The sequence below is a fragment of the Neodiprion virginianus genome, chromosome 4 (assembly GCF_021901495.1).
Source record: "Neodiprion virginianus isolate iyNeoVirg1 chromosome 4, iyNeoVirg1.1, whole genome shotgun sequence".
Lineage (NCBI taxonomy): Eukaryota > Metazoa > Arthropoda > Insecta > Hymenoptera > Diprionidae > Neodiprion > Neodiprion virginianus.
The window spans coordinates 26,311,113-26,334,698 of record NC_060880.1 but is presented as its reverse complement, the minus strand read 5'-3'; the positions used below and the strand labels follow the sequence as shown (position 1 = coordinate 26,334,698).

Below are 23,586 nucleotides of genomic sequence, written 5' to 3'. Positions count from 1 at the left end.
TCATAGTCCCAAATAACAATATATTGATATTTTTCTCATTTAACTTGCAAGTGTATGGGGAATTCCACCCCAACTCTTTAAGAAAAATATTTTCTACGTAAAAGTAAGATATAATCACGAAAACTATTTATTACTGATCTGAAATATTTTTTTTTTTTTTATAAAAGTCCGATTCAAGACGATGGAAATAATATACTTATTTTTGTCAATATCTCTTTTTCAGCTGATTTATTGGCATTTAAAGTTTCTGAAGTCAAAATTTTTTAAAAATTTACGACCGAAAATTAGTTCGAGATGAAAATCTGAAAGAAATCATGGGTGCTGGGTTGAATGGGTGTTGAAAAATGGAAAAAATTAATGAAATCAAAAATGGTCACGGTCAATCTCATGATGGGTTGACACAGAATATCCCGTACGGTTGTATGAAAGAATAATTATATATGCCTTACGAATCGTCGTTACCAAAGATTCTCGGCGAATTTCACATATGAGTAACTAACACTTGAATACCCCAGAAAGGAAGGTAATTAAGATGTAGGCCACGCGATAAATCGAGTAGCGTTTCATAAATTGAAACAGTTTTCAATTACCACTACTATAGCTTTAACGCACGTTCTTTCATTATTGATACTATAGTTGGAGCGCTATACCGAATCGGTAACCGCTTATACATCATAGAGTTTAGATATAAAAAAAAAAAGTAGAAAATTTCAAGATGACCAAAATCAGCATAAAAGATCATTAAGTAAATATTTAGGTTAAAACGTAAATGAAACTGGCAAATTCTTATCTACAGAATAAGAAGTGTAAGTTGAATTATATTATACACTATTATACACATATATTATATACTTCGTATATTACTGTTGTAGCATTCAAACGCACACGAGGGTGTTTTTTGAATTCTTCGGAGGATTTTGCAATGACTGTGAATGGAAAAATTCGTATTCATATTTATCTGCTTATTAGACGTTACGTTTACTTTTGTTAAAATACAACGATGTATTTCACAAGAATCGCTCATTATATTGATATACTTGTACGTATGTATAGTTTCCAACGAAATTAGATAACCGTTTATTCTGTACCACTTAAACACTTTAGTTAACATAAAAATTCGCTTATCGCAAAATGAAACATGAAAAATACATTCCGGCAAAAAATATTTTTCCGTCAATTACGGTTCTGTATCTATTGTAGAATCTTTCGATCTCTTTCTTAGAAGGACCAAAGAGCAAACAGCTGTAGAAATGCTCAATGGAATTTCCATTCACTCTTTGTGGTTAGTCGATAATATTATTATATATAATTCGTCATTCGTATTTCATACTAATGTATACACGATTACTAAATGTATCTTTGTGCAATCGTTCAACAAATGTAACGCAACATAATGTGTTATAACAAAATTCTATAATATAAATAATTATCAACTCAAAATCGTATATAAAGCATTGAGGGTGTGGATGTATGGGATTTAAACAAAAATTAACATCATTGTTTAACCCTATGTTAAAATTTCGTTGCACTATTGTTTTGAAGTGGTAAGAACAATAAAAAATAAGCAGCATTTGGAAATACTTCCTTGGATAATACCGTCGTAATGAATTGATCCTATTTTCACCCTAAGTCAATTGTAGCTTACATGAAGAATTCCTGCTCAACTATGTTGGTGTATACATGTATAATACATCCATATGCATCGTACATAACAGTGAATTTCGAAGAAGATAGAACAGTTCAGTTTACTGTTAGCTTTAAATACAACAAGTATATCGTGAGCAGGTTTCTGATCCTGTCAGATACCTATTGGAATAACATAATGTACATATTTACGAACTTGTAACAATGGAAAAATGAGTATATATCACAGAAAAAAAATGTAGATACACAGAATCTCTTTTACGAAGTACAAAAATATTTCTACTCTACTAGGAGCTGAAACTGCAATATATTTGTTACACTGTTATTTACAAAGAGTTAACATATAAATAGAAAATTTTATGAAAACGATTAGAGATCCGATGAAATTTGTTCATTGTTTTCTCTTATAAAGCATCGATTCGTCCAGAATCTGTTTTCTAAGATTTTCAGTCTCATCCTCACTGCTATTGCTATCATACAATTTTTCGGCTACTTTTCTTCTCTTCAAATTACACGCTCTACCATGTTTTGAATGTTTTCGCTTCTTACAGTCCAATATTTTTTCTGTTACTTCAAGAAAAGACTCGTCATACGACTCTGCATGAAGATCGTCTTCGCCACCACTCACACAGAAGGAATCCTGCAAACCAATTAATTATTCAAAGATACCCAATATACTTCACAGTAAATTCTACTCCATAAAAGTATCACAGGTATTAATAATTCTTGATCACTATTTTGCTAAGAACTGAGTTAATAATTTTATCGTGTTCAAATATTTTCTACAAAATGTAAAGAAATAGAAATTAAATAGTTTACTTAGAAAATTAAAATTGCGGGTAATAAGTTCATTGTAAACTTCGATATTTGGAAAAGCTATATTGACACTAAAATTATAAGTCAAAATAAAGAAGAAATACAGTTTTTATGACATGGGATTATTTTTTGTCTTATCTGATACCACAACTCTGGTTATTAAGGGAAAGCATAAAACGAACTTACGAGTAAATAGGTAGAATTCTCATCCTCGGGCACAGCTTGGGAAAATACTTCATTATCAGGAACAAAAACTCTAGGTTTTTTAAAGTGGAAGGTACCAGTTTGGTGAACACTTTTAATAGATTGCAAATAGTGCGTATGCATATCAACTGTTTCAGGGTCCTGTTGAGTATAACTTATAAAACCATCTAAGTCGGCATCCTCTCCTGAAGATCCACTTGTAGTACCAGGGGATACTTCAGCCTCGCAATCTATAAACTTTGATTTTTTTCGTTCTCGATCCCGACATTTCTTTCTCTTAAGCGAATGACGATGTAGCGCGGTAATTTTGTTTTGATCGACAACAGCACCTTTTATATAATAAGGCTTTTCTTTAATGTTTCTGTGTTTAGAGTTAGATGGAAATGCACTCGTAAGTTCAGATCCTGAATTGGTTGGTACAATATTTTCTTTTTCCTGCAACGATATTTTCGACCCTTTCAATATTGTGCGAGTTTTATTTAAGGTCAACACGTAATTAGTTTTTGGATGAATGTCTCGACCCATTTTACCTTTGTTATGAGGTTCGAAAAAGTCATCTTCGGAATCCAAAGCATCATCAAATTGATATTTCCTACTTTCACTCGACTTTAATACTTCGCTTTTTTTAGTATTTAATTCTGTTTTTGGGGTTGTTGCAGAGCTCGAAACTGCGCTTGATTTTCCTAATTTGGAGAGTAATGGATTGCTTGCAGTCCTTGAAGCAATGGTATCATCAGCCTTTTTCGACGAAGATCTATTATTTAACCTATTAAATTGCTTCAAACTCTCAACTGGATTTGCAGGTGTTTCAAAATCGCTATCCCACTCATAATCACCTAAATTAAAATCAACTATTGTTCCTGATGAAGATTTTTTGTCGTCCACAGTATTCTCTGAAAGAATTATCGTGCTATCAAAATTATTTTCAGACGATCCTTCTTTTTTCACTAAAAGACTTTCTTCACGCCTATCAGATAACCGATTTCTAAAATCAGCCTTCGCATATGCTCCATTTATTGTTTCGTTTAGCTGATCACTGACCTGATTATTATCTGCAAATGGCTCACCACCTTCAAAAGCATCATCCCAATTAATATCAGACAAGTCTAATTCAATCTCAGGCGGTTCCTCAATTTTTAAAACGACATCTGAATTTTTAATACTATTATCATTCCCATTAAAGTAATGCGAGGCAATAGTGGTATTGTTATCGCTTAGGTCATGGTTCGGTACTTTCTGCTCAAATGGTGATAAATCTCTCTTTGGCCATACCTTTTTCGATGCTTTGAATGAGTTTGATTTGCAACAATTTGACATATTTTGAGTATTTTTACTTATTTTACTCAAATCTAATCCTTTAGAACTACTATTTTCAATTAGCTGAATTATCTGCGTTATTGAAGATGCACCTGTGTCTGCATCTGTTTCATTGGCATTTCTTTTTTCTGTCACTGTAACTTCGTTATCGATTATTACGTCATCTTCATCATAATTATAATGTTCGTTTAGTGCTTGGTTAATAGAATTTGTCCTGCTCTCATCACGTTTTGCAGTAATATTTATTTCTTCGATGAACACGACGTCGTCATCTTCGTCCAAATACGGATTTGCATTTACATTGCTGTTATTCGATTGATCAATTTTTACATTAGCTAGTCCTGCAGCTCGGTTGAAACGGTTGCTTCCGGAATGGATATCACTTCTCGAAACCGAAAACTCATTCTGTTTTGATTGAGAAAATCGTGACTCAGGATCCGTTACATTTAGTGCACATGATCCTTCCTTTTCATTACCATGCAATTGTTTATTACTATCCACAGATTCCTTAGTGTCGCGTGTATTAACCAGCAATTGCGGTTTCAGTATACTCTCAGAATCAACTCTACATAAGTGACGCGTTGAAGGCTTGGAACTCTCGCTAATAGATTGATGATTATCATTCCGAGTTCCTAGAACAGCTTTATTCAGATAACTCGTTACCGATTTCTCTGTATTTTTTTCAATGCTTGATTCATTCTGGGTTACAGGTATTGTGTCATTGATAGAACTCCTTATCGATTTTCTCATGTTTCTCTTTGTATCTAGCTCACCTTGACTGGAAGGAATTTCGCTATCTGAAGATTCATCTAAAATACTTTCGAAACAGCCTTTACTAGGGGGCTCATTATCTCCTTCACATTCCTGCTTCTGATCCTCTGAGACTGTATTCACGAGGTCTTCAGAGATACAATCAAAGAAATCATCTTGTAGTAAATCTGCATACCAATCATCTCCTTTATCCTGCAAAGATGCTTGTTCACCATCATTTACCTTATCATCGTTTTCAAAATTATGCATCCCTACATTCTGCAGCTGTTCCTTCAAGTTCCTATCTGACTGCTTAATTTCTTTATCATCAAAAAATACAGTTTCATCGGATTGGCTAGAATCATCGAATAGGTTTTCATAGTTAAACTCCCCAGCCGCTGGAGCACTGTTACGATCAACATATTCTAGGAGATTTGGCTGATTGTGTTCCATCACATACACTTCATTGTCAATTTGGTCCATTTCATAGTCTTCAGTAACTTCAGGTATCCTGTACTCTGTGCATTCTTCTAATGATGCAATACAACTCAAAATACTTAAATCAGGTACTGGATAGTTGAAGAAATCTGCCACATCATCATGTTTTGATGAGGGTAGATAAGTTTCGTCAATTCGGTTAGATTCATTTAATGTTCCTTCCAACTTCGATACCTTGATTGCACATAATGTTAGGAATTCAACTGCTGCAGTATCATCAGTAAGTAGTTTTATGGAGTCATATTGCAAGACTGGTACAGCTGGTAAAATTGATTGGCTAGATTGCAATACATGATTTGAAACTTTACCACAATCTTCAATAGAACTTGATTTTTTAAGAAATTGTAACATTGATGATTGGCTGGAGTTGGCCTTCTCAGCTTCATGTTGCATTGATGAAACTAAAAAAATTATTGCAGTATCAGTAAAATATCGAGTCCATCTTCGATCATCCGAAAAAATGTGCATATAGTTTACTACATTATTTCTATTTTACACTGACCTGGATTATTTTTTACGCCTACTGCTTTTTTGATATTCTCTTTTGGTACATCATTCTCCATTTTCTCGCGTTTTCTTTTACCTTTGCTAGTTGGTGTCTTGGGCTGAAGTTTAATATGCATTTTAGAACATTCCGGTTCAAACTCTGGAGGTACCATTCTTGGGCTTTCCGCAAACAAAGCAGAAACTACGTTGCTTGAATGGAACACCTTGTTATTCAAAGAATCTTTTGTGGCTATGGTTGACTTGAGCGACTGTAACGGATACATATACACAATATACATATTACAATTAACAGTTTCTTCAGCTTCCACCCCACAAAGCCATAGTTTGCTCTGTATGTTGAGATTTAGATCTGCTACAACAGGTTTGATTATTTCACGTTCGATTAGCATATAAGAATTCAACTTCTCCTATTTAGACATGGGCAACTTTGCCCTAAGTGATAATTGGTGCTTTTGACACCCAAGGCTGTTGAATGAATTGGTAGCATACTATCAATCAATAAATTATGCTCCAAATTGATGAGGAAGCCACAATACGAAACATGCTCATTCAACTGCAATGAATTATTGTTTAAATTTGCATATAAACTAGATTTACTATATTTGACAACCTTGTATATCAAAAACGCCATTGATCGCTTGGGGAAAAAGTTGTTTATATTTTATTAGCAATAGTTCGTTTTTCGTCTGTCAATCAAATGGGAGAAATCCAAATAAAATGCAGCATCTCTTAATTTCACCGTGCAGATCTTGGCTGGAACGAAGATGATTTTATTTTACATCAAAAAATGCTTTGAGTGATTGAAAAAAAAAAAAATGAAATTTTTATGGGAAGGACAAATTTTTCATACAGATGATGCCATATATATCTACATATGGTAAATACTAACATTCTTAATGACAGTATTTATGACATTACCTGGTGTTCCTTGCCGTCGGTAACAAGCATTACAATTCGACCATCTCGACGGCGACCAGTACGTCCCATTCTTTGTACAAGACGAATAGGTGAGCTCTGTGATATGTCAAAACACACGATCAGATCTACTTCACCAACATCAAGACCTTCCTCGCCTGTAACAATCAATTTCTTCGTATAATATAAGTATCATAAATCTAGAACTTCTTTCAAATTTACTAACCCACTGATGTAGAAATAAGAACATTAGCTTCGTTGCTTCGAAATGCCTCCATCGCTTGCATTTGTTGTTTACGCTTTTGCCCTGCTTGGCCAACAAACATTTTTGGTCGAAGTATTGGCTTCAATTGCAGCAAGGCGACATACACCTCATTTACACTGTCACGATACTAAAAATAGCAAAACAAGAAGTAAATTCAGCATCAAAATACTTGATAATTAAAGGTAAGGTTGTAGTTTCTTACAGTCTAAATGACAAAGAAGTTCCAAATTCTTGCTTAATTGAATTACAATTATGTATGCAATGCAAACCTCAACAAAAACAATGGCTCTTGTCTCCTCGCGTCTTGCAGCAAACTTATGGAAATGATCCAATAAGAGGTCCTTAAGCTTTTGAAACTTAGTATGGCCAAAAACCACGTCTTTTGGAATCTTGAAATAAATGATAAATATTCAGGTGATTGCATAGACTCTCAGGAATAAACATATCATTTTTAAATACGTCATTCAATAATAACACGTATACATACTTCGTTTACACTGCCATCTGGTAAAGGAGAAACATTTGGAAATGGTCCAAGATATAATAGTATTTCTTCAAGTAATTTTTGTAAGTCAGGTTCCTCAGTCATCCAGAAATCGTTGGAGTGAGCTATTGAACAGACAATGATTTCCGAAACGCTGTAATTATCAAATCGAATTTTTTTCACAGTTTCATTTTTAAACAATTTCAAAATTTCAATAACATGAAAAGTAATTTTAAAGAAAAAATAGCAGAAACGTACTCTCACAAAAAGAAGCGAATGCGCGAAGACCGTGTCGAATCATCAAATCGTAGGCATGATACAAAGACATGCATCTGTTCATCGTTTTCATGATTTGGCCGTAGTTAGCAGGTCTTACGGTCTTTGATTTAAATTCTTTATACAAATAGAATATCTACGAAAATAGAGTTACAAGTATTAAATAAGTACTGAGAACCAAAAAAGTAAATAACAAATAGAAATTTTATATTTCAGTTATATCACCATTTGTGCAGGATTATTGCAAATACTAACCCTTCCTTTGCTAATTGCGTTTGCCTTTCCTTTCAGTATATGGTACTGAACGAGAAGTCGGACATAACGATCCACGATAGAAATGTACTTTTCTTTGAAATTGGATAGGTCGTCGTCTAACGGTACCAGAATAATGTCCATTTGCCGCTTATTGAGATAAGGTACTATGTCAGGTGATGTTTCATCTCGCAATTCCAAATTTGATATGCACAAATTTTGTATTACCTGTTATAGGATAAAATTGTGAACACCTGTCAAATTAATGTTCACTCATTATAAGCCTACAAACTCTATTATAACAACCAATAGACTCAGCATTCCACCACCACCTCTGATTTACCAGCCCTCTCAAAATTCGCATTGAAATACTAGATATTCATTGAAGTTGACCGCTCGATACATACCTGACAAACATCTTCTATTCTACTACCAGGTGTGGCAGAAAGTGCCAAAATACGATGGCAAGAACTCTGAGTACGCAGTAATCGGAGGCTCTAGTAGAACGAAAAACATTATAAGTAAAGAGTAGTTTCAACACGTATGATCATTTTTACGCAATTTTGGAACAATGACTACTGCTATAAAAGTAAGTACATTTTTGTCAAGTATGTTACTGTATTTACAAAATATATTTATATTAGCCATAAACATCATCAATATCTACGGTACCTGGCATATTACATTCTATACATACCTCGCAGTACGCATGTCTTCCCAAAGCTTTGTGAGCCTCGTCTATTACCACACACCTGACTAAAGCCCCAGGTGCGATATTTTTATCCAAGTCATTCTGAAATACTTGTGGGGTAGCAAATATAACACGCTTCTTCAACCAAGCTATCTTTCGACTTTTCGGGTTCATTGAACCTGTAAAAATATATTAAATAGAAAGAATGAGTTATAAAGAAGAATGATCATTGACCTACTTAGGTGGAACAACAAGATTTCGAAATATGGTAATTTGATTTGTTTCTGACTATCATCAGCTGTTGATAATCCATAAACACAAATGAATTTTATGAAGCCTGAAGCTCCATTCTATTAGCTAATACTTCTTCATGAATTTGAAAACATTAATTCTTCAGAAAATAATTATAATGTAAATAAATTTTTATTATTCTAATTATAAATGTTAACTTGTCCTGCTCCAGTCTGCAAATAACTGCATCGTTGTTAACCATTATTGCTGATTACTTATTATTAAGCATGAGTAAGCATAGATCAATTTATCATGTTAATGAGACATTACCAGTAAGTTCGATTGTGTCACAGCTAGGAATTCCCATGATGTTATGACAAGCAGATATTTGTTGCGCCACGAGAGGTTTTGTAGGTGCCAAAAACACTATTTTTCCTTGTGGATACCACCTCCAAAAATTATACATCACAACAGCAGCAATTAAAGTTTTCCCCAAACCTGAAAATGCAAGGTATCTGTCACTTCTGTTTTATTGCCTGTGCACTAACATACTACTGAGTGCCAATCTTAGTGTTGACAAAACTGGCCTGTCGTAACATGATTTACTTCTTAACGCATGTCAAAGACAAAAAATCATCGTATGTTCAAAATAAATTACGATTCTCTTTGCGTAACTTATAGGCATTGAAACTACAACTCATGTATTTGTACGCAAGCATTGAATCGTAGAAGAAAAAAAACATGCAGATATATTAATATATTACCAGTGGGTAGACAGACAAGAGTGTTACTAAAAAGTGCGTTTCTTGTTATGGTATATTGATACTCTCGGAATTGGTAATTGAGCGGATAAATCCAATTCCCGCCGGCGGACAAATCGAAACCTTTTGTACCAGGTTCCGACGAGATTAGCGATTCTCTTTGTAACAGCTCCATTCTATCGACTCTTCGTCTGCTGTCATCTAATCTTGATCAAAAGTTTTAAGCGCCACTATCACATTTAGTTGACTAATAACCTCCAATTTCCCTTCAACTTAAAATGTAAGGTATCTAAACATGATTAATATACATGTATGATGAATCGTTGTTAGCCATCGGCATTCGGTACAACAGTACAAATTAAAACACGCGCAAGGTCTTGTATTACGTATCACCGGAAATTTCAGATTACAAAGGCACTAAGTGTGGACACTTAAAGTAATCAAAAACTCATCCGAGAGCTCAAAAGCACCTGAGAAATTTGATGGAAATTTGCGGCGCATAAACCACAAAATTACGAGAAGATGTCCGACGCATCTGGTCACGGATGTTGCGGTCCGTATCCACCGTTCCATTATCATAGTCGAATCACAATCACGGTTGTCACGGTCTTACATACGTTTCGAAGCTGTGTTGTCGAATTTGCACCAACAAGAACAAGCCTTTGCGTTCCGAATTTTCTAACATCCGCCTACATTTTCGCTTGAAGTATGTTGATTTAGAATAACCTCAATGACTTTTGTATCAATAATTGCTAAGCCGACGACAGACGTGGATCAAGCGTCTTCTGCCAAAAACTCACGCATCGTTCGCGCGAGACCCCGGTGGCTGGGTTAAGAGATCGAAAAACTATTCCTTTAACGGTAATTGAAAACATCGTGATATTTCTCCAAAGATGTTGTAACCAAAGTTAAAATGAGCTAAACATTTCGCATTTTTCGTAGTCTGTCACCTTTTAATTCAGCACTATTTCTTCATGAAGAATATATCGTCACGCTAAAATCAAATCGTTAATGCAATACTTTCCAAAATCTAAACACTGTAAAATCCTAGTGTTCACGATTGATACGCTAAATTATATTTTGCCCAACATTGGTCAGATCATTCTCCTGGAATCATTTCAGCCAGTTTGTGATTAATGTAGATCATAATTACGCTCCCTTGCAATCCTAATACCATTAGCACTTAACGACAACTAAACTTCAATTCTTAAATGTAATCAGGTAACATCGAATTTAAATATAAATGACCTAAACTTATGTATCGTGAACACTTATATTGTATCATAACCTAAAAGATAAATACCTTCAATCATAGTTTAATGTTTCAAATGCAATTTGAGTCCAATGATCAATCATTTCCTTGTGCTATCGTTACAGAATTAACCAAAATGCCATCAATTGCAAGACAACGCCGTGTCAACAGAAGTAAAGTATTGGCCAAGAGAGGCCAAAAGTTTGCAGGAAACTCTAAAATCAGACCTTTCAATCCATGTAAGTTATGAAATGTTCAAATAATCATTCAAAGGTTTATTTGCCAAACAATATATAATAAATACAAATAACACATAAGTTCTCTGATCAATTTTAGTATGCGGAAAACTGAAGACCAACAACAGGTTATTGGCAAAGGCTTTATCAATTCAAAAACAAGAAAATCAATTACTCTTCTCCGAAAAAGTCGATCTCACTAGTCAGTTACAGACACTGAGACTGGCGTGCAACAAGCGTGATGTAAAAATAACTCATATCCTCTTTCCTCCCTAAAGAGATCATCAGTTACAAAAAAAATACACTTTGTATTTTTAATCCAACGTGATTAAAATGAACTATATTAATATATTTGTAACAATCTTCTTTATTTATTTTGCAGATGATGCTTACAGATATACAAAACAATGCCAAGGAAATGTTGTCTATGTTAGTAACGATGACAAACTATGTGACACAGACTATAATGTGTTGCCAACAATTTTCACGTAAAAATGACACTAGTTTGCAAAGTAACACTAGTCTTTCCACAAGTAAGAAGATCAATAATTTTTTTACTTTTTGTTGTACAATTATACATCCATCATCATGCAAAGTTTCTTATATTGTGAAAAAAACGGTTTATTGCACAAATTCTTTAGCTGTAAAAATGCAGAATAAATTTGTAGATAGATAATTTGTGTTGCATCCAACAAGTATCAATTGTACATCCCAAAATGATATGATATTTTCGTCTAAGCACAAATACACTAATGGAATACAAGAATTCCTACATCCAGACTTCAGACACACCATGTATAACTACCCCTTATTTCTAGGACGAGAATCAACTCGTAGACTTTCCACGAAATCTCCAGCACGAGGAGTAGTCAAGCCCATGGTCAGCGGTCACACAATTACTAAACCTACAATTAATTTACGCAGAGTTAATATGTCACGGCTGAACAATTTGCTAGATCTCAGTGTTATCCAAGAAACATCTACAGAGCATCATGATCATTCCACAATCAATACGAGCGGGTCTAGACATACTGCAGCTATCACAAATTCCAGCAGGCTTGGATATGTATGTACTAGCGTTGTTTCTTCCATTTTCCCATGAACTTAGAATCAATGGAAACAAAAGATAATACTTTCAAACACATTTTATGATCCTAGGAAAGTGAGCGCAGACGAAGACAGCCTGAGAGAATACCAGTAGAATTCGTAGGAGTTGACGGTAAGCTTTTATAACTACAGAATGATCTGAAATTTTTCCATCGTAGGCTTTCAATGCATTCTTCGTAAAAATCAGCAGCAGTGACTGCGGACGTTTATGAGAAATTTTTTTTTACGATTTGCGAGCTACAGCCATTTGAAATTGGCCAATTTCACTTCTTACTTAATGACACAGTTCGCCTGCCATGTCCTGAGCCATTAGACGCTTCTAGATATCCTAATTTCAAACGGCTGTAAATTGAAAACTGAAAAACTCGCCGTTAGCAACTGAAGTTTCAGTGGCAAATTTTCAAGAAGGATACAGTAGTAGCCTTTAGTTTGATAACCCTGCATCCCCCTGAACACAAAATACACATTAATAATTTAATACTGTCCTGAATAAGAACGAAATATTTTAAGTGGTCGATCATCTTTTTGCAGATGACGAGGCAGGTACACTCGACAGATCGGAGACGAGGCTATCTGGACGACATTCTGGGGAGCTTTCCAATAGACGTACAAGAAAACATGGAAAGACCCTTATTAATCAAATACAAAGCCCTAGCGTTGCATTATGCGATGTTTCTAAGCTGCTAAGAAATTCGCAAACGATTAACATTAGAATGGTTTGTTACTTTAATCAAGTCTGGAATGTAGAAAATTTAATTGCTCATTAAACTCGTAGTTTTCTAACCGCACAGTGGTATTAAATTTTTTAGCACATACCAATTATAAATTTAACATTTTGTCTAATTCATTGCAGTTGCGAGACTCTCGGGGAAACGGAGACTTGCGGCTATCAAACAGTGGAGAAAATGATTCGCAAAATATTGATGCAGACTCATCCAATCTTGATATCAGTATGCAAAAGACCAAAGGGTTACGAAAAAGCTTCGACAACACACTACAGACCCCTCCAAATCTTCAAAAATTACAGACTGAAAAAAGCTCAAAAACAATACAAGATACAGGTATCGACCCAGAAGTGGAAGACCCTTTGGAAGGACCCAGCTGGTTACTAAATCGTTCTACCAATGATCCGTCACTTGAAGATACAGACGTCGAAAATACTGCGCAAATTTTCAGTAGAAAGCACGTTGTAAGAAAAATAGACTCATCAGACTCCGAAAAAGGAGTAGGGAACGATTCTGAAGATGATATGGAATTTACGGAGTGCATTAATACTCGCCAAAGACTCCTGCATGTTCCAACGACTAAATTAAACTCTAATCTGAATGATATTAATGCAGATATTTCAAATCGTCACATTGAGGATGAGAGTATTGAAAATGTTGCTTTAAATCCAGTCAATGTAGTTCACTCACTGAACAGCTATGAAAACAGAGATGAACCGTCTTGTAATCTAACTATGAATCAATCAGATGAATTAATTACAATGAATCGATCACATGAATTTGTAACAGATCGGCGTCGACGTTATATTGAAGATGATGATGTTGAAGAAGATACGATCATGTTGCAGATTGCCAAAAGACCTCAACTTTCTAGGTTTAATATCAATGATCTTCGGTTACCAGTTTTAAATAGTCCTGTTGCAGCCCCCATGGAATCTAACGATTCAGAACCGGAAGTTACAACTACAATTCAACGAATAGTACAATCTAATGGCCCACCAAACTTGTATGACGAAAATGTCGAGAACAGATTTTCGAATCATGTCAGTCTCCAACTACCGAGAATTGATGACCTCCCCAAAATTCATAAACCAAAACGTCCAACCAAAAAAAAGAAACTCGCCAAAAATGTAACTTTTGACGAAAATGAATCTAGTGATTCAGACTCTGAGTTGGTACTTAAAAGAAAATTGACCAAGCCAAAAAAGCTCACAACTGTCAAAGACCCAAGCACTGCCAAAGTTTTGCTGGAAAAGCTCACCGACAGCCGCATGAAAGCAAAGTCAACAACTCCTGATCAGAGCATTATAGACAAAACCACTGACTTGTATGTATAATTTAATCTCATACTTACTTTCATTTCACTTAGATTCCCAGTATCATAAAATCCATTTATCAATCCATTGAAAGAACTCCTTGATGCAAAGGTATACTTGGAGTATAATGTATTTGACGTAAACTATATTTTAGGTATGTACACGTGGGTGGTTTTGCATACCTAGATACCTAATATGTGCCAAAAATTTCAAAAAAATATTTGAATAAAACTTCAATTTATTCTAAATAATTTATCCCAATATCATTAAATGTAGGATTGACTCATCCCTTTTTGGTCACTGAGTTCGATAATTGCAGTATATTTTACAATACACATAAAAACAAGAGTTGTCATGTGTACATAGATTCAATTTGAAATCTAATGTCTTTGCTCACAGTTGAGATTTTTCTCACAGCAATAGCTACGTCAATATGTTCTGGAACGGTTACTATCAGATGAATTAAAAAATTGCATGGCCATGACTGTTTTAAATTTGAAAATTTGAATAAACAATAAAAAACGTTGAGCATATTTTTATTCCTATTTACTCAATCTTCTAATTGCAAAATGTTCATGATGAGATCGTTATGTACACGTACTCCTCAGAAAATTTGTAACATTTACGCAAAAGCTTCAAGTATTGAACAGAATTTGTTCCAGACTTTCGACATTATTATATAAATGTTTAAGAAAAATTAACCACGCATCCAACACTCCTTATTAAACTCAAACCTTTTCGTTTCAATTACTTCAAATTATTGAATAGTTTCTCAAAATATGATTTGGCATTTCTTTCATTAGCGACACAGCAAATCAGGGGATGCTCGACAGTAGAAATTCTGATGCAGTTACTGATAGCAATAGCAGTACACACAGTACAAGTGAAGTGAGCAGGCCCAGACGACAAAGAGTACCAGTCAATTTAAAAGAGCCAAGTTTACTAAAGTAAGTTATAGCTGTTATTAGCAACTCAATTAAGTACTTCCCCGAAGTAACATTAACTTTAAAATAGTTTAACCATTGGTCAATGAATAAAATAGTCTCATTATGAACAAAATTCTTTGTATTGAATAACACTTATGAATATTATCTTTTCCAGAAAACTCAGAAGAAACACCTGAACGATTTACCGAACCATAAGAAGTTCTATTTGGGACTACATTTTTAAACGTCGTTATTAACCTTATACTTTTTTTTACTGTAAATTATGTTAGTATAAGAAGCTCCAATTGAAGGTCATTTACATTCATATATTATCAACATGACTTGTAATACACGTTGTTACACACATCATATTTGTATAGCCCTCAAACATGGCCGAACTTACACAATCATATTGATTTTGTGTTTGTTTATTGTGGAGGAGTTGAATCAGTAATTTGTGTTCACACAAAGTACAAAAAGCATTTGCTTTAGAATCAAGTATTTTCTTTATTTGCTCACGTAGAATATTTTTTAAGCTTCATTGTTTAATACCATTCAAGCTCGAAATTTGTAAGTAAATGCACAAATCAACGACAAAATTTTGTTAAACGAAATACTGAATTTTTTTTCTTGTACACGGTACAATTTGAAGAGTAAAAACCTTCAATTAATTCAGATCGGTTGTTGTTCATGAATATGCCAGTATAATTAAGTCAAACTACTTGTCCTGTTCCTAATTGTGACCACTTCTTGCTTTCACACCATTTCTTCTCATCCTGTTATATGTTCTTTCGGCAAAAAGTGTTACAATGGATAATACAATCCCTACAATAAACAGAAGTTGTAAAATGATTGTATCTTGAAGTTCTCTGCTTCTAAAACTCCGTGAATCATCCGAGAAATGTTGTCCAAGCCCTAGCACATTGCGATTAATTTTGCTTATCAACCCAGTTTCCTTCAATTTGCACAACCTATGGAAAAAATTGTTTAGTGTGTAACTATCGTGCATATTCAACAAATTCCTAATGATTTCGTAGCAATATGAATCTCTAATATGCAATCATAGTCATATTTCATATGAGGCGGGGCGTCCAGCTCATCCGAATCACTTTTCTGTACATGGAACTGTCATTTTAACACGTACGAAATTTTGGTTCTTAATTTAAAAAAAGGCAATTTTACAGAATCATTTACCCAGTTGTAGGGTGATTTGGTATTTATCTCGCTAAAATTTTTAAAAAGGTCAACACTTCTGCGCATGAGGAGTAATCTTTGAATTTGCATCTTTACTTCCTGTTGTCTGAAGGATATTTTCAAAAGTAATTTGGGAATGCAAACTTTTCACCATTCATTGTCAGACTATGAATTCGAACATTTTTGAAAACAATCATGTTGAAAATGTAAAAATGCATGGAAACATGACATCAAAAGCCAAAGTAAGACAAATTTTCATACAGGAATAAAGCTGTTGATCTCCAGGTGATAATAAGGGATAGGAGTCACAATGAATATCAACAATTGTTGTTCTTTCAAATGCGGGTAACTTTAGCATACTAATTGTTTGAATGAGTAAAGATTCAAAATCTTAAATGGCAAAAAAATTGGTGGCTTATACTCTGAAAAATTATCCAACTGAGCTGGAACCGCCTCATATACACTGTTTTGTTTTACCATCCATTGATGAGGGGCAAATACTCGTTATGTTTAGACATAGCATAGGCAGTATTCACTGTATATTCTTCATCTGTTAAGTAGTGAAGCTCGCAAGGTAATTGAGATTGTAATTCAAAAACTTGCAGTTTGCTAGCCATAAATGCATATTTGTTTTCAGAACAAACTCGTTGCAATCCTTGTAAATATGTCGTCGGTAGCTTCGACACATTTTGCTCCATCATAGCTGTATTCAATTTCATAAGAAACGTATCGTTCGTTTTCTGTAATTAATAGTCTTTAATAGAATAAACTAAATTTACAAAACTTACAAAAATAAATAACTTATTTTTTAATAAAATGGAACGAAAATTTTACTTACGTAAAAAAGAGCGTATTCTAAGCTGTATCGATGAACACCGAATTCGTAATTGCCATCTGCCAAAAGTTCTTTGAATGAATGAAATGGAACTTCATAGTGTTTGATAGCCATGCTAGAAGCCAAAGCAGCTGAATACATGATTTGAATTAAGTATGCCCAAAAATTTATAAACACAAATAGCAGACTCATGGAAGACATTTCTTGTTGTATATCTCCTCCTAGATATAAGAAACAGAACATTATAATATCTAGTCGTAATGGAATGCACAACCCCCTAATGAAAGTATAGTAATAAAAGGTGGATCTAGGTGATTGATTTCATGCAAAACTATATAAAATACGTACCTTGTAAGCATAACATGCGATGTAGTGCAATACACACATCTGAATAATAATACCGAGATTTCATAAGACCAACTTTGCAGGCAAGGCGATTCATCAATAGTATCATTACTGATAACATAACAGTCATGAAAACTGTGAGATACCATACATTTGGTCTCAGTGGATCAAAAAAATGAAACCATGAGTCCAGACCAACTTCCCATTTTTTTAGAAATATTCTATACCTTTATTTAAATGAGTATTAAATTTGAGTAGTGACTATAGCTAATAAATACAGGAGTTTATAACACGCTCATGCGTCCATTATAAACATACTCGGTTTTGTCAAGGAGGCCACTCTGATCTATAATATGTGGGCTGAAGGACTCCACCGAGGGGGCTATCATGGATACATCTGCTTTATTTTCAGCTAATAATCCAACAATGATGTCATTCCACTTATTATTGTGAACCCGATGTTCCCAATAATTATCTGCCAAGACCACAGGTTTTGTCCTATAGAAACATGAGAAAACATGTGAAATATGAGCGTGGACTTGTCTACAGCTGCGCTAGATCTATAGATCTGATTTTACCCACGTAAAGTTTAACTTCTTTTCTAGCAAATTCCAAACACATTTCATTAATCGCGTTTGAAGACTTTCCTTAATTTCAGTATACCTGTCCTGAAATTCATTTGCAAATGTGTGAATATTGTTACACAACAGATAACCCTAGAAGCCAGTATTGACATTGCAACTACCGTTTCGAACATAATAGCACGAAGAACAGCTCCTCTGAAATTATGTCGTCGCTCCAAGATGCTCAATTCCGTTACAGTTAAACCTGCATCGATGGTCCAATTACCATAATAGATTACACTAATTGACTCTCGCTTTGCAGTTTGATAAATTTCCCAAAATTCATATCCATCAACTGTTCGTCTAGCTATGTATACTTCGCTTCTTATAGAAAGTTCTACTTGACTGATTATCAATTCTTGCTCATAACTGTCTTTTACAAACAACAACCATGTATCTTTTAATGTATTTTTACTCCTTTCTGCTATAACCTAACAAAATTTTATCAATTAATCGTATAAACCTTCAAAGTATGGCTGAATACTACAGATTTTAATTCATATTAGCGTCATTAAACAATGTTTGAAATTTAAAAAAAAATTCAAGCACAAAGTGTTTCAGAGACTACAAATTATATAAAATATTATTTGTCTTACCATATACTTGGCGATGTTACTAACATTACCCATAATAAATGATCTGAGAGGTCTAACGCATTGATTTTGTCTGTCGAAGGTATTGCTTCTTCCACTTTCGTCAATTATATTTTCCATGACTGTTGGTGCATAATTATTCAGTATAGTAGCTTTATAAAAATCGACCAATGCTCTTTGCTCATAGAATATGCCTGCACTCGAAAACAGTAAAATGTGACAGTGGACTGAATTGTATTCGGAAAACGCTTTGATAACCAATTGCATCATATGATCTGCTGTGCTGAGCCTTATTAGCAAAAATAATATACAACTAAAAGAAACTGCAAACATTATTCACTAGTGAACTTATGAACTGTTCAAAAGCAGAATCAAAACTGATGAGTAGGGGATCGAAGCTCCTAAATAAATAATATAACCATCAATAGCAGCCTGCATTCATGTCAACTGCTTAGTGACATGAATAGCAAGTCCAAATTGTACGATTTCATATCCCATAATCAATCTAATTCACGTATCTGTGTTCATTAGTTATTAACTGAGCAGACAGTACATCTATGTCGGTCACTTAGACTTGAGTTTCATATGATAATGACAATAGCATTAATCCTAGTGTAACATAAGGAACAATACAGATCTAAAGCTTTAGAATGTTGAAGGAAAAAATAGAATAGAATTAATGATATAAACATACGTGTATTGAGTATTATGTTTGTGATGAATATTTACTTTAGTATAATAATTGCATATACATACATATAGTTAACCGCTATGGTAAATTAATTTTTCCACTTCACTGTCGAGGCACGTAACGCATTTTCAGCATAAAAGTATTGCTCTGACTGCGAGTGAAGGCTAGATTTGTACTCACTCAAAGCCACACGATCTCTTTGTAATACAAATATCTAAGAAAAATTAAATGTATGAGTATAAAATAATATTGTAAAGTAGTACACAATTGTTCATCAAAGATTATCATTAAAGTGTTACTGAGGCAATCATAAGTTTTGACTACTGATATTATTATTTACCACGGACTATCCATTATTACTGCCCAATAGATTGCTTTCGTTCGAAATAATATCATCATATTGTGTATTAAAACCGTTAAGTGTAAAAAAACTGCATTTGAACTGATTTTACAGGAACATACTCACATCTATAACGGCTCGATGACATTGAAGCTTTTTTGCTAAACTGAGTCTTCTGTCCAAATCGTCTATGTAACTAAGAAATTTGGCAAGCAGAGAAGAAGGAGCTTGATTTTCATGAAGAATTTGCAAAATATCTTCTATCGCTAGACTCGTCTGTAACTTTTTGCTGCCAAGCCATCCCTGAGAATATATTTAATAAAACTCTGATTTCCAAATAAGGCAATCAGTGTTCCACAAACAATGTGACGAGAAATTTTAATACTAAAGCAAAAACCAATTGGTATAACAAGCATGGTACCGAATATCTAACTCATGTAGTGCAGATGAAATTTTCAAAAACTGGTAATGAAAATTACCTTAGTTAAAACTATGGATTCAATGTCATCCCACGCTTGCATGGATGCTCTAGTGGTCAGAGCTACACATTGGTATTGTCTCGGCGAGACATCATGCTGCTTAGAAAGATTTGTAGGTGACACAAGCGAGCCTTCCGAAGCATTCCAATGATGCTGGCAAGCATTCTGCAGGCAATCCAATACAGACGAATGGATGTCAAGTGGTTTGCTGAATTCTGTAGCCTTTACTGCTACTTGCCACTCTGTCAGGAGGAAAGTAGAGTTTTTAAAACATGAAAGCCTCCATGTCCCTTGTAATTACCAGAGAATTGCAAGATTCGATTACTTACCAAGAAGCTTAATATAATTTTGTACATAAAACCCTTCCCGACAATCTGACAACGCAGTAAAATGCATTCTACAGCAGTTCTGTAGCTTTTGTAATAGCCTTTCAATGTTGGGTGTATTCTTTAAAACAATTTGTAAGTTTGTCATCTAAAAAACTACAAAATTTATAAAAACTTCTCAATGTCTTATATAACAATAACTTTCTACTCATTGTTTGGTACTCACGGCAGCATCTTTGGAACGCCCTAACATTCTGAAAAATAACAGGTAATCTGCTTTCGAATTAGATACCACTATATTATATAGCACATCTTAAAAAGTATCTCACTTATATTACAAGTAAAATCTGGACTTACAAATTGAAATTCAAAACTTACGTCAAAAGATCGGTGAGCTCATTTGTGCGCAAGGTTGTAGCAAGATAACGAATGTATATGTTGACTGCTTCAGGTCTCTCCAGAAGTAGCCGCTGGATCAGAGACTGCTTCAGCGTTTTGGCAATGAATATTATCACCTGTAGACAAACATACTCTACACATTCAGTTTCATTGTATCAAACATTATAAAACAAGAATTAATTTTGTGTCTACTGTACGAACAATCAAAATGGCATTTCCATCACCAGAGGCAATGGCTGAGTCAAGTAATTCTGTTTTACTTGCAAGCGATTTATATTGCTCTAACATAAACGGCTGTCCTAGCAATATTCGTCTCAGAGTTATGTCCGGTTGCACAAGTGGTTTTTCTTGATGAACATTGTGCAAGTTTTCAGCTTTCAAAACTGTAATAATACATTATCATGGAATGAGGCAATTGAAATTGATCAGGAAACATTGTATCATGAAGTAATTAATACCTGAAATCATCATTTTTCAAGATTCATGCAGTCAATCCTTCTCTACTTTGTGAGTTTGTTTTTTATTTAGCTGTGTCTACTCGCACTATAGAGTGAACCTACATGGATCAGTGCAGACACATTGCTGCACATTAATTACTAAAAGTGATAGTATGCGTGCTGCGTACAGATCAAGTCAAAATGTCTTGTGCCCCAACAAAGTTCCAAGTGCATTTTATAAATTTCTGAAGGCAACAGACATCAGCAACACAGTTCTAAACCTTCGTGGGTTTAGAGGGCAACAGAATAGGGAAATTCTGTATTAAAATTCTACGTATAGTACAATGGATTCTAAATTTATTCTAACCTCAGTCGAAAATATTGGACACTTAAACGTTCAGAGTAACTGAGCATGACACAAGCATAAGTACACTTTGTAGTGCGAATACCCACAGCATTTTTTGAATAGTTTTTATTGAATATAAACTGGGAGTCAAAGGTTAAGCTTTTGTACGAATAATCCTAGGAAAGACGAATCGACAGCCTAAAATACGTACTGCTGGTTAATGTTTTTTCAGAAATAACAGACAGCAGAGGTTTGAGGTTAGAGGGGGTGATATCGGATTTTAGGTAATCATCTGCATCATCATCAACGCTGAATGTTCCTGCTTGGGAGCAGATCGCTGTTGTTTGCGATACACCGAATATTTGGCATTCCTGGAGAGAAATATACCGAACATTTCATTCATTACGAAGCTATTATAGGTTATAAACAGAATCAAGTTTTACAGACGTTGGAAAACACACCTCGTTATCTTCGAAATTAAATACCAGTTTATCACTAGTATTCCAGTAAATTTCGTCATCTTTTGCCGAATTCATATCTATGCTGACATAACTTGAAGCTCAATTTTCGTTTCACGAGTGCCGCCCGAACTGTCAGTTATTTGTAGAGACCGCGCATCCAACATAAAACGTATCCATTATGTTCACGTATAATCGACAGTTTTGTCAGTGTTCCAAAAATGGAGGACGAAGGTATGATTTAATTGGCCACGTGGAAGTTATGATGACATCTGGATTGGTCAAAATGATGGTCTGCAGAACTGCGAAGTGTCAAGTCCACGCGGAAATGACACGGTGAAAGTAAAAACCGATCATTCACTTGCGGAAAAGTTGACGAGAAAAAGAATTTCCAAATACGTTCGAACAATTTGAATCAACACCGTAATAGTATGGATAACGTGTAAGATATCAAAACCATTACAACTATTCGTATTTAATATCATTGAATAAATAGATTATATTATTTTAGCTATGTTATATTTCTAGCAAGGGATATGAGTTATTACCTCTGTTGCAAATACAGCTAAATTTTCAATTTATAATTTCTTATTAACATTTTCAAAACTTCCTACAATAGGCAGTTGAAAGCGGTGCAATGTATTTTATTCCTAATCAAGCTAGATATATGAACATAAAGTGCCAAAGTTAACAGAGAAGTCTCAAGGAATGAATACGTGCAAGGTGCACCCGTCACCTAACACCTGTAAAGTATCGGTTCACTTAGTTTTACGATATTCACGGCCGCATTAAATTATTTATCAATTATATCATACGAAGGGTTCGATTTCGAGTTAAATTTTGTAGGTAGTATTAAGGCAGGATGATGCGATTTTAGTCTCTTATGCTCAAAATTTCGCCTATGCTGAATTGACTATTTCGAAATGTATGGAAAATTGTCAAATTTTAGACACATCGTACGTTGATTGAAGATATACACATCGTAGAATCAAACACGATGCGTGAACTATGTCGAGCGCGTTCTAGCTTGTCCGCTTTCCATCCACGACTGACGACAGTAACGAGAATTGTCGGACCCTTATTCTAACTTATTTTTCACTCGTGGAAGCGGTGATGAACGCCATCTAGACCAATCAGAAGGCAGTTATGAACGGAAAATCTTTTCAGGAGTGAAAATAAGTCAGATTGCAACCAGACCAGTTTGGAGACGGTCGAAAGTACTCGGAAGCTACGACGAATTTCTTTCAAACGGACTAAACGTTTGAATGAAAAACTGTCGGTTCTGATACAACATAAACATAATTAATTGGCTTACTCGTAATATAAATATAACAATGCATTCTCGAT

The 23,586-nt window shown here is 34.5% G+C and overlaps 4 protein-coding genes and 1 long non-coding RNA gene across 13 annotated transcripts; 2 read left to right on the top strand and 3 right to left on the bottom strand.

The window, feature by feature from the left end:
* Positions 1 to 1,048: 1,048 nt before the first annotated feature.
* Positions 1,049 to 10,146, bottom strand: LOC124303361 (Fanconi anemia group M protein). 5 transcript variants are annotated; one of them, XM_046760464.1, is made up of 13 exons: positions 9,615 to 10,144; positions 9,181 to 9,348; positions 8,626 to 8,798; positions 8,336 to 8,425; positions 7,932 to 8,156; positions 7,659 to 7,812; positions 7,404 to 7,525; positions 7,186 to 7,305; positions 6,878 to 7,043; positions 6,655 to 6,809; positions 5,732 to 5,984; positions 2,647 to 5,630; positions 1,049 to 2,284 (listed from the first exon to the last, which is right to left on the bottom strand). In XM_046760464.1, the coding sequence occupies exons 1-13, from the start codon at positions 9,784 to 9,786 to the stop codon at positions 2,036 to 2,038; spliced, it is 5,031 nt and encodes a 1,676-aa protein (XP_046616420.1). In that variant the 5' UTR covers positions 9,787 to 10,144; the 3' UTR covers positions 1,049 to 2,035. The 5 variants fall into 5 exon arrangements, with proteins under 5 accessions (XP_046616420.1, XP_046616421.1, XP_046616424.1 ...); XM_046760466.1 differs by lacking the exon at positions 1,049 to 2,284 and having other exon boundaries at positions 2,975 to 3,099; positions 3,195 to 5,630; positions 9,615 to 10,146; XM_046760465.1 differs by lacking the exon at positions 8,336 to 8,425.
* LOC124303368 (uncharacterized) lies at positions 7,504 to 8,632 on the top strand. The gene is made up of 3 exons (XR_006907905.1): positions 7,504 to 7,556; positions 7,968 to 8,092; positions 8,365 to 8,632. It is a non-coding gene; the product is annotated as an uncharacterized LOC124303368 (long non-coding RNA).
* Positions 10,147 to 10,224: 78 nt separating the features above from the next.
* Positions 10,225 to 17,113, top strand: LOC124303362 (uncharacterized). Of its 4 annotated transcripts, none has more exons than XM_046760472.1 (10): positions 10,225 to 10,317; positions 10,989 to 11,102; positions 11,200 to 11,342; positions 11,482 to 11,632; positions 11,918 to 12,165; positions 12,258 to 12,318; positions 12,738 to 12,922; positions 13,060 to 14,258; positions 15,051 to 15,194; positions 15,349 to 17,113. In XM_046760472.1, exons 2-10 carry the CDS (start codon positions 11,000 to 11,002, stop codon positions 15,368 to 15,370), a joined length of 2,256 nt encoding a protein of 751 aa, XP_046616428.1. In that variant the 5' UTR covers positions 10,225 to 10,317; positions 10,989 to 10,999; the 3' UTR covers positions 15,371 to 17,113. The 4 variants fall into 4 exon arrangements, with proteins under 4 accessions (XP_046616428.1, XP_046616426.1, XP_046616427.1 ...); XM_046760470.1 differs by lacking the exon at positions 10,225 to 10,317 and adding an exon at positions 10,324 to 10,472; XM_046760471.1 differs by lacking the exon at positions 10,225 to 10,317 and adding an exon at positions 10,674 to 10,832.
* LOC124303363 (uncharacterized) lies at positions 15,451 to 19,646 on the bottom strand. 2 transcript variants are annotated; one of them, XM_046760475.1, is made up of 9 exons: positions 19,520 to 19,646; positions 18,767 to 18,885; positions 18,293 to 18,601; positions 18,130 to 18,215; positions 17,866 to 18,045; positions 17,551 to 17,774; positions 17,206 to 17,423; positions 16,845 to 17,107; positions 15,451 to 16,144 (listed from the first exon to the last, which is right to left on the bottom strand). In XM_046760475.1, the coding sequence occupies exons 2-9, from the start codon at positions 18,881 to 18,883 to the stop codon at positions 15,907 to 15,909; spliced, it is 1,635 nt and encodes a 544-aa protein (XP_046616431.1). In that variant the 5' UTR covers positions 18,884 to 18,885; positions 19,520 to 19,646; the 3' UTR covers positions 15,451 to 15,906. The 2 variants fall into 2 exon arrangements, with proteins under 2 accessions (XP_046616431.1, XP_046616430.1); XM_046760474.1 differs by lacking the exon at positions 19,520 to 19,646 and having other exon boundaries at positions 18,767 to 19,096.
* Positions 19,440 to 22,446, bottom strand: LOC124303364 (spermatogenesis-defective protein 39 homolog). The gene is made up of 9 exons (XM_046760476.1): positions 22,243 to 22,446; positions 21,993 to 22,152; positions 21,200 to 21,381; positions 20,978 to 21,114; positions 20,826 to 20,853; positions 20,603 to 20,747; positions 20,274 to 20,515; positions 19,921 to 20,097; positions 19,440 to 19,668 (listed from the first exon to the last, which is right to left on the bottom strand). Exons 1-9 carry the CDS (start codon positions 22,315 to 22,317, stop codon positions 19,543 to 19,545), a joined length of 1,272 nt encoding a protein of 423 aa, XP_046616432.1. The 5' UTR covers positions 22,318 to 22,446; the 3' UTR covers positions 19,440 to 19,542.
* Positions 22,447 to 23,586: the final 1,140 nt, after the last annotated feature.

Coding starts and splice junctions, on each gene's coding strand:
- LOC124303361 (XM_046760464.1), bottom strand. CDS start 9,786: ATGGAGCTGTTACAAAGAGAATCGCTAATCTCGTCGGAACCTGGTACA. Junction 8,799..9,180: donor TGACACAATCGAACTTACTG/GTAATGTCTCAT, acceptor ATATTTTTACAG/GTTCAATGAACCCGAAAAGT. Junction 7,306..7,403: donor CAGATGGCAGTGTAAACGAA/GTATGTATACGT, acceptor ATTTATTTCAAG/ATTCCAAAAGACGTGGTTTT.
- LOC124303364 (XM_046760476.1), bottom strand. CDS start 22,317: ATGAATTCGGCAAAAGATGACGAAATTTACTGGAATACTAGTGATAAA. Junction 21,115..21,199: donor ATGGAAATGCCATTTTGATT/GTTCGTACAGTA, acceptor GTTTGTCTACAG/GTGATAATATTCATTGCCAA. Junction 20,516..20,602: donor AAATTATATTAAGCTTCTTG/GTAAGTAATCGA, acceptor TCCTCCTGACAG/AGTGGCAAGTAGCAGTAAAG.
- LOC124303363 (XM_046760474.1), bottom strand. CDS start 19,096: ATGTTTGCAGTTTCTTTTAGTTGTATATTATTTTTGCTAATAAGGCTC. Junction 18,216..18,292: donor GTGCTATTATGTTCGAAACG/GTAGTTGCAATG, acceptor AATGAATTTCAG/GACAGGTATACTGAAATTAA. Junction 16,145..16,844: donor TTGCCCCTCATCAATGGATG/GTAAAACAAAAC, acceptor TTTTTTCCATAG/GTTGTGCAAATTGAAGGAAA.
- LOC124303362 (XM_046760472.1), top strand. CDS start 11,000: ATGCCATCAATTGCAAGACAACGCCGTGTCAACAGAAGTAAAGTATTG. Junction 11,633..11,917: donor TAACACTAGTCTTTCCACAA/GTAAGAAGATCA, acceptor CCTTATTTCTAG/GACGAGAATCAACTCGTAGA. Junction 12,319..12,737: donor AGAATTCGTAGGAGTTGACG/GTAAGCTTTTAT, acceptor ATCTTTTTGCAG/ATGACGAGGCAGGTACACTC.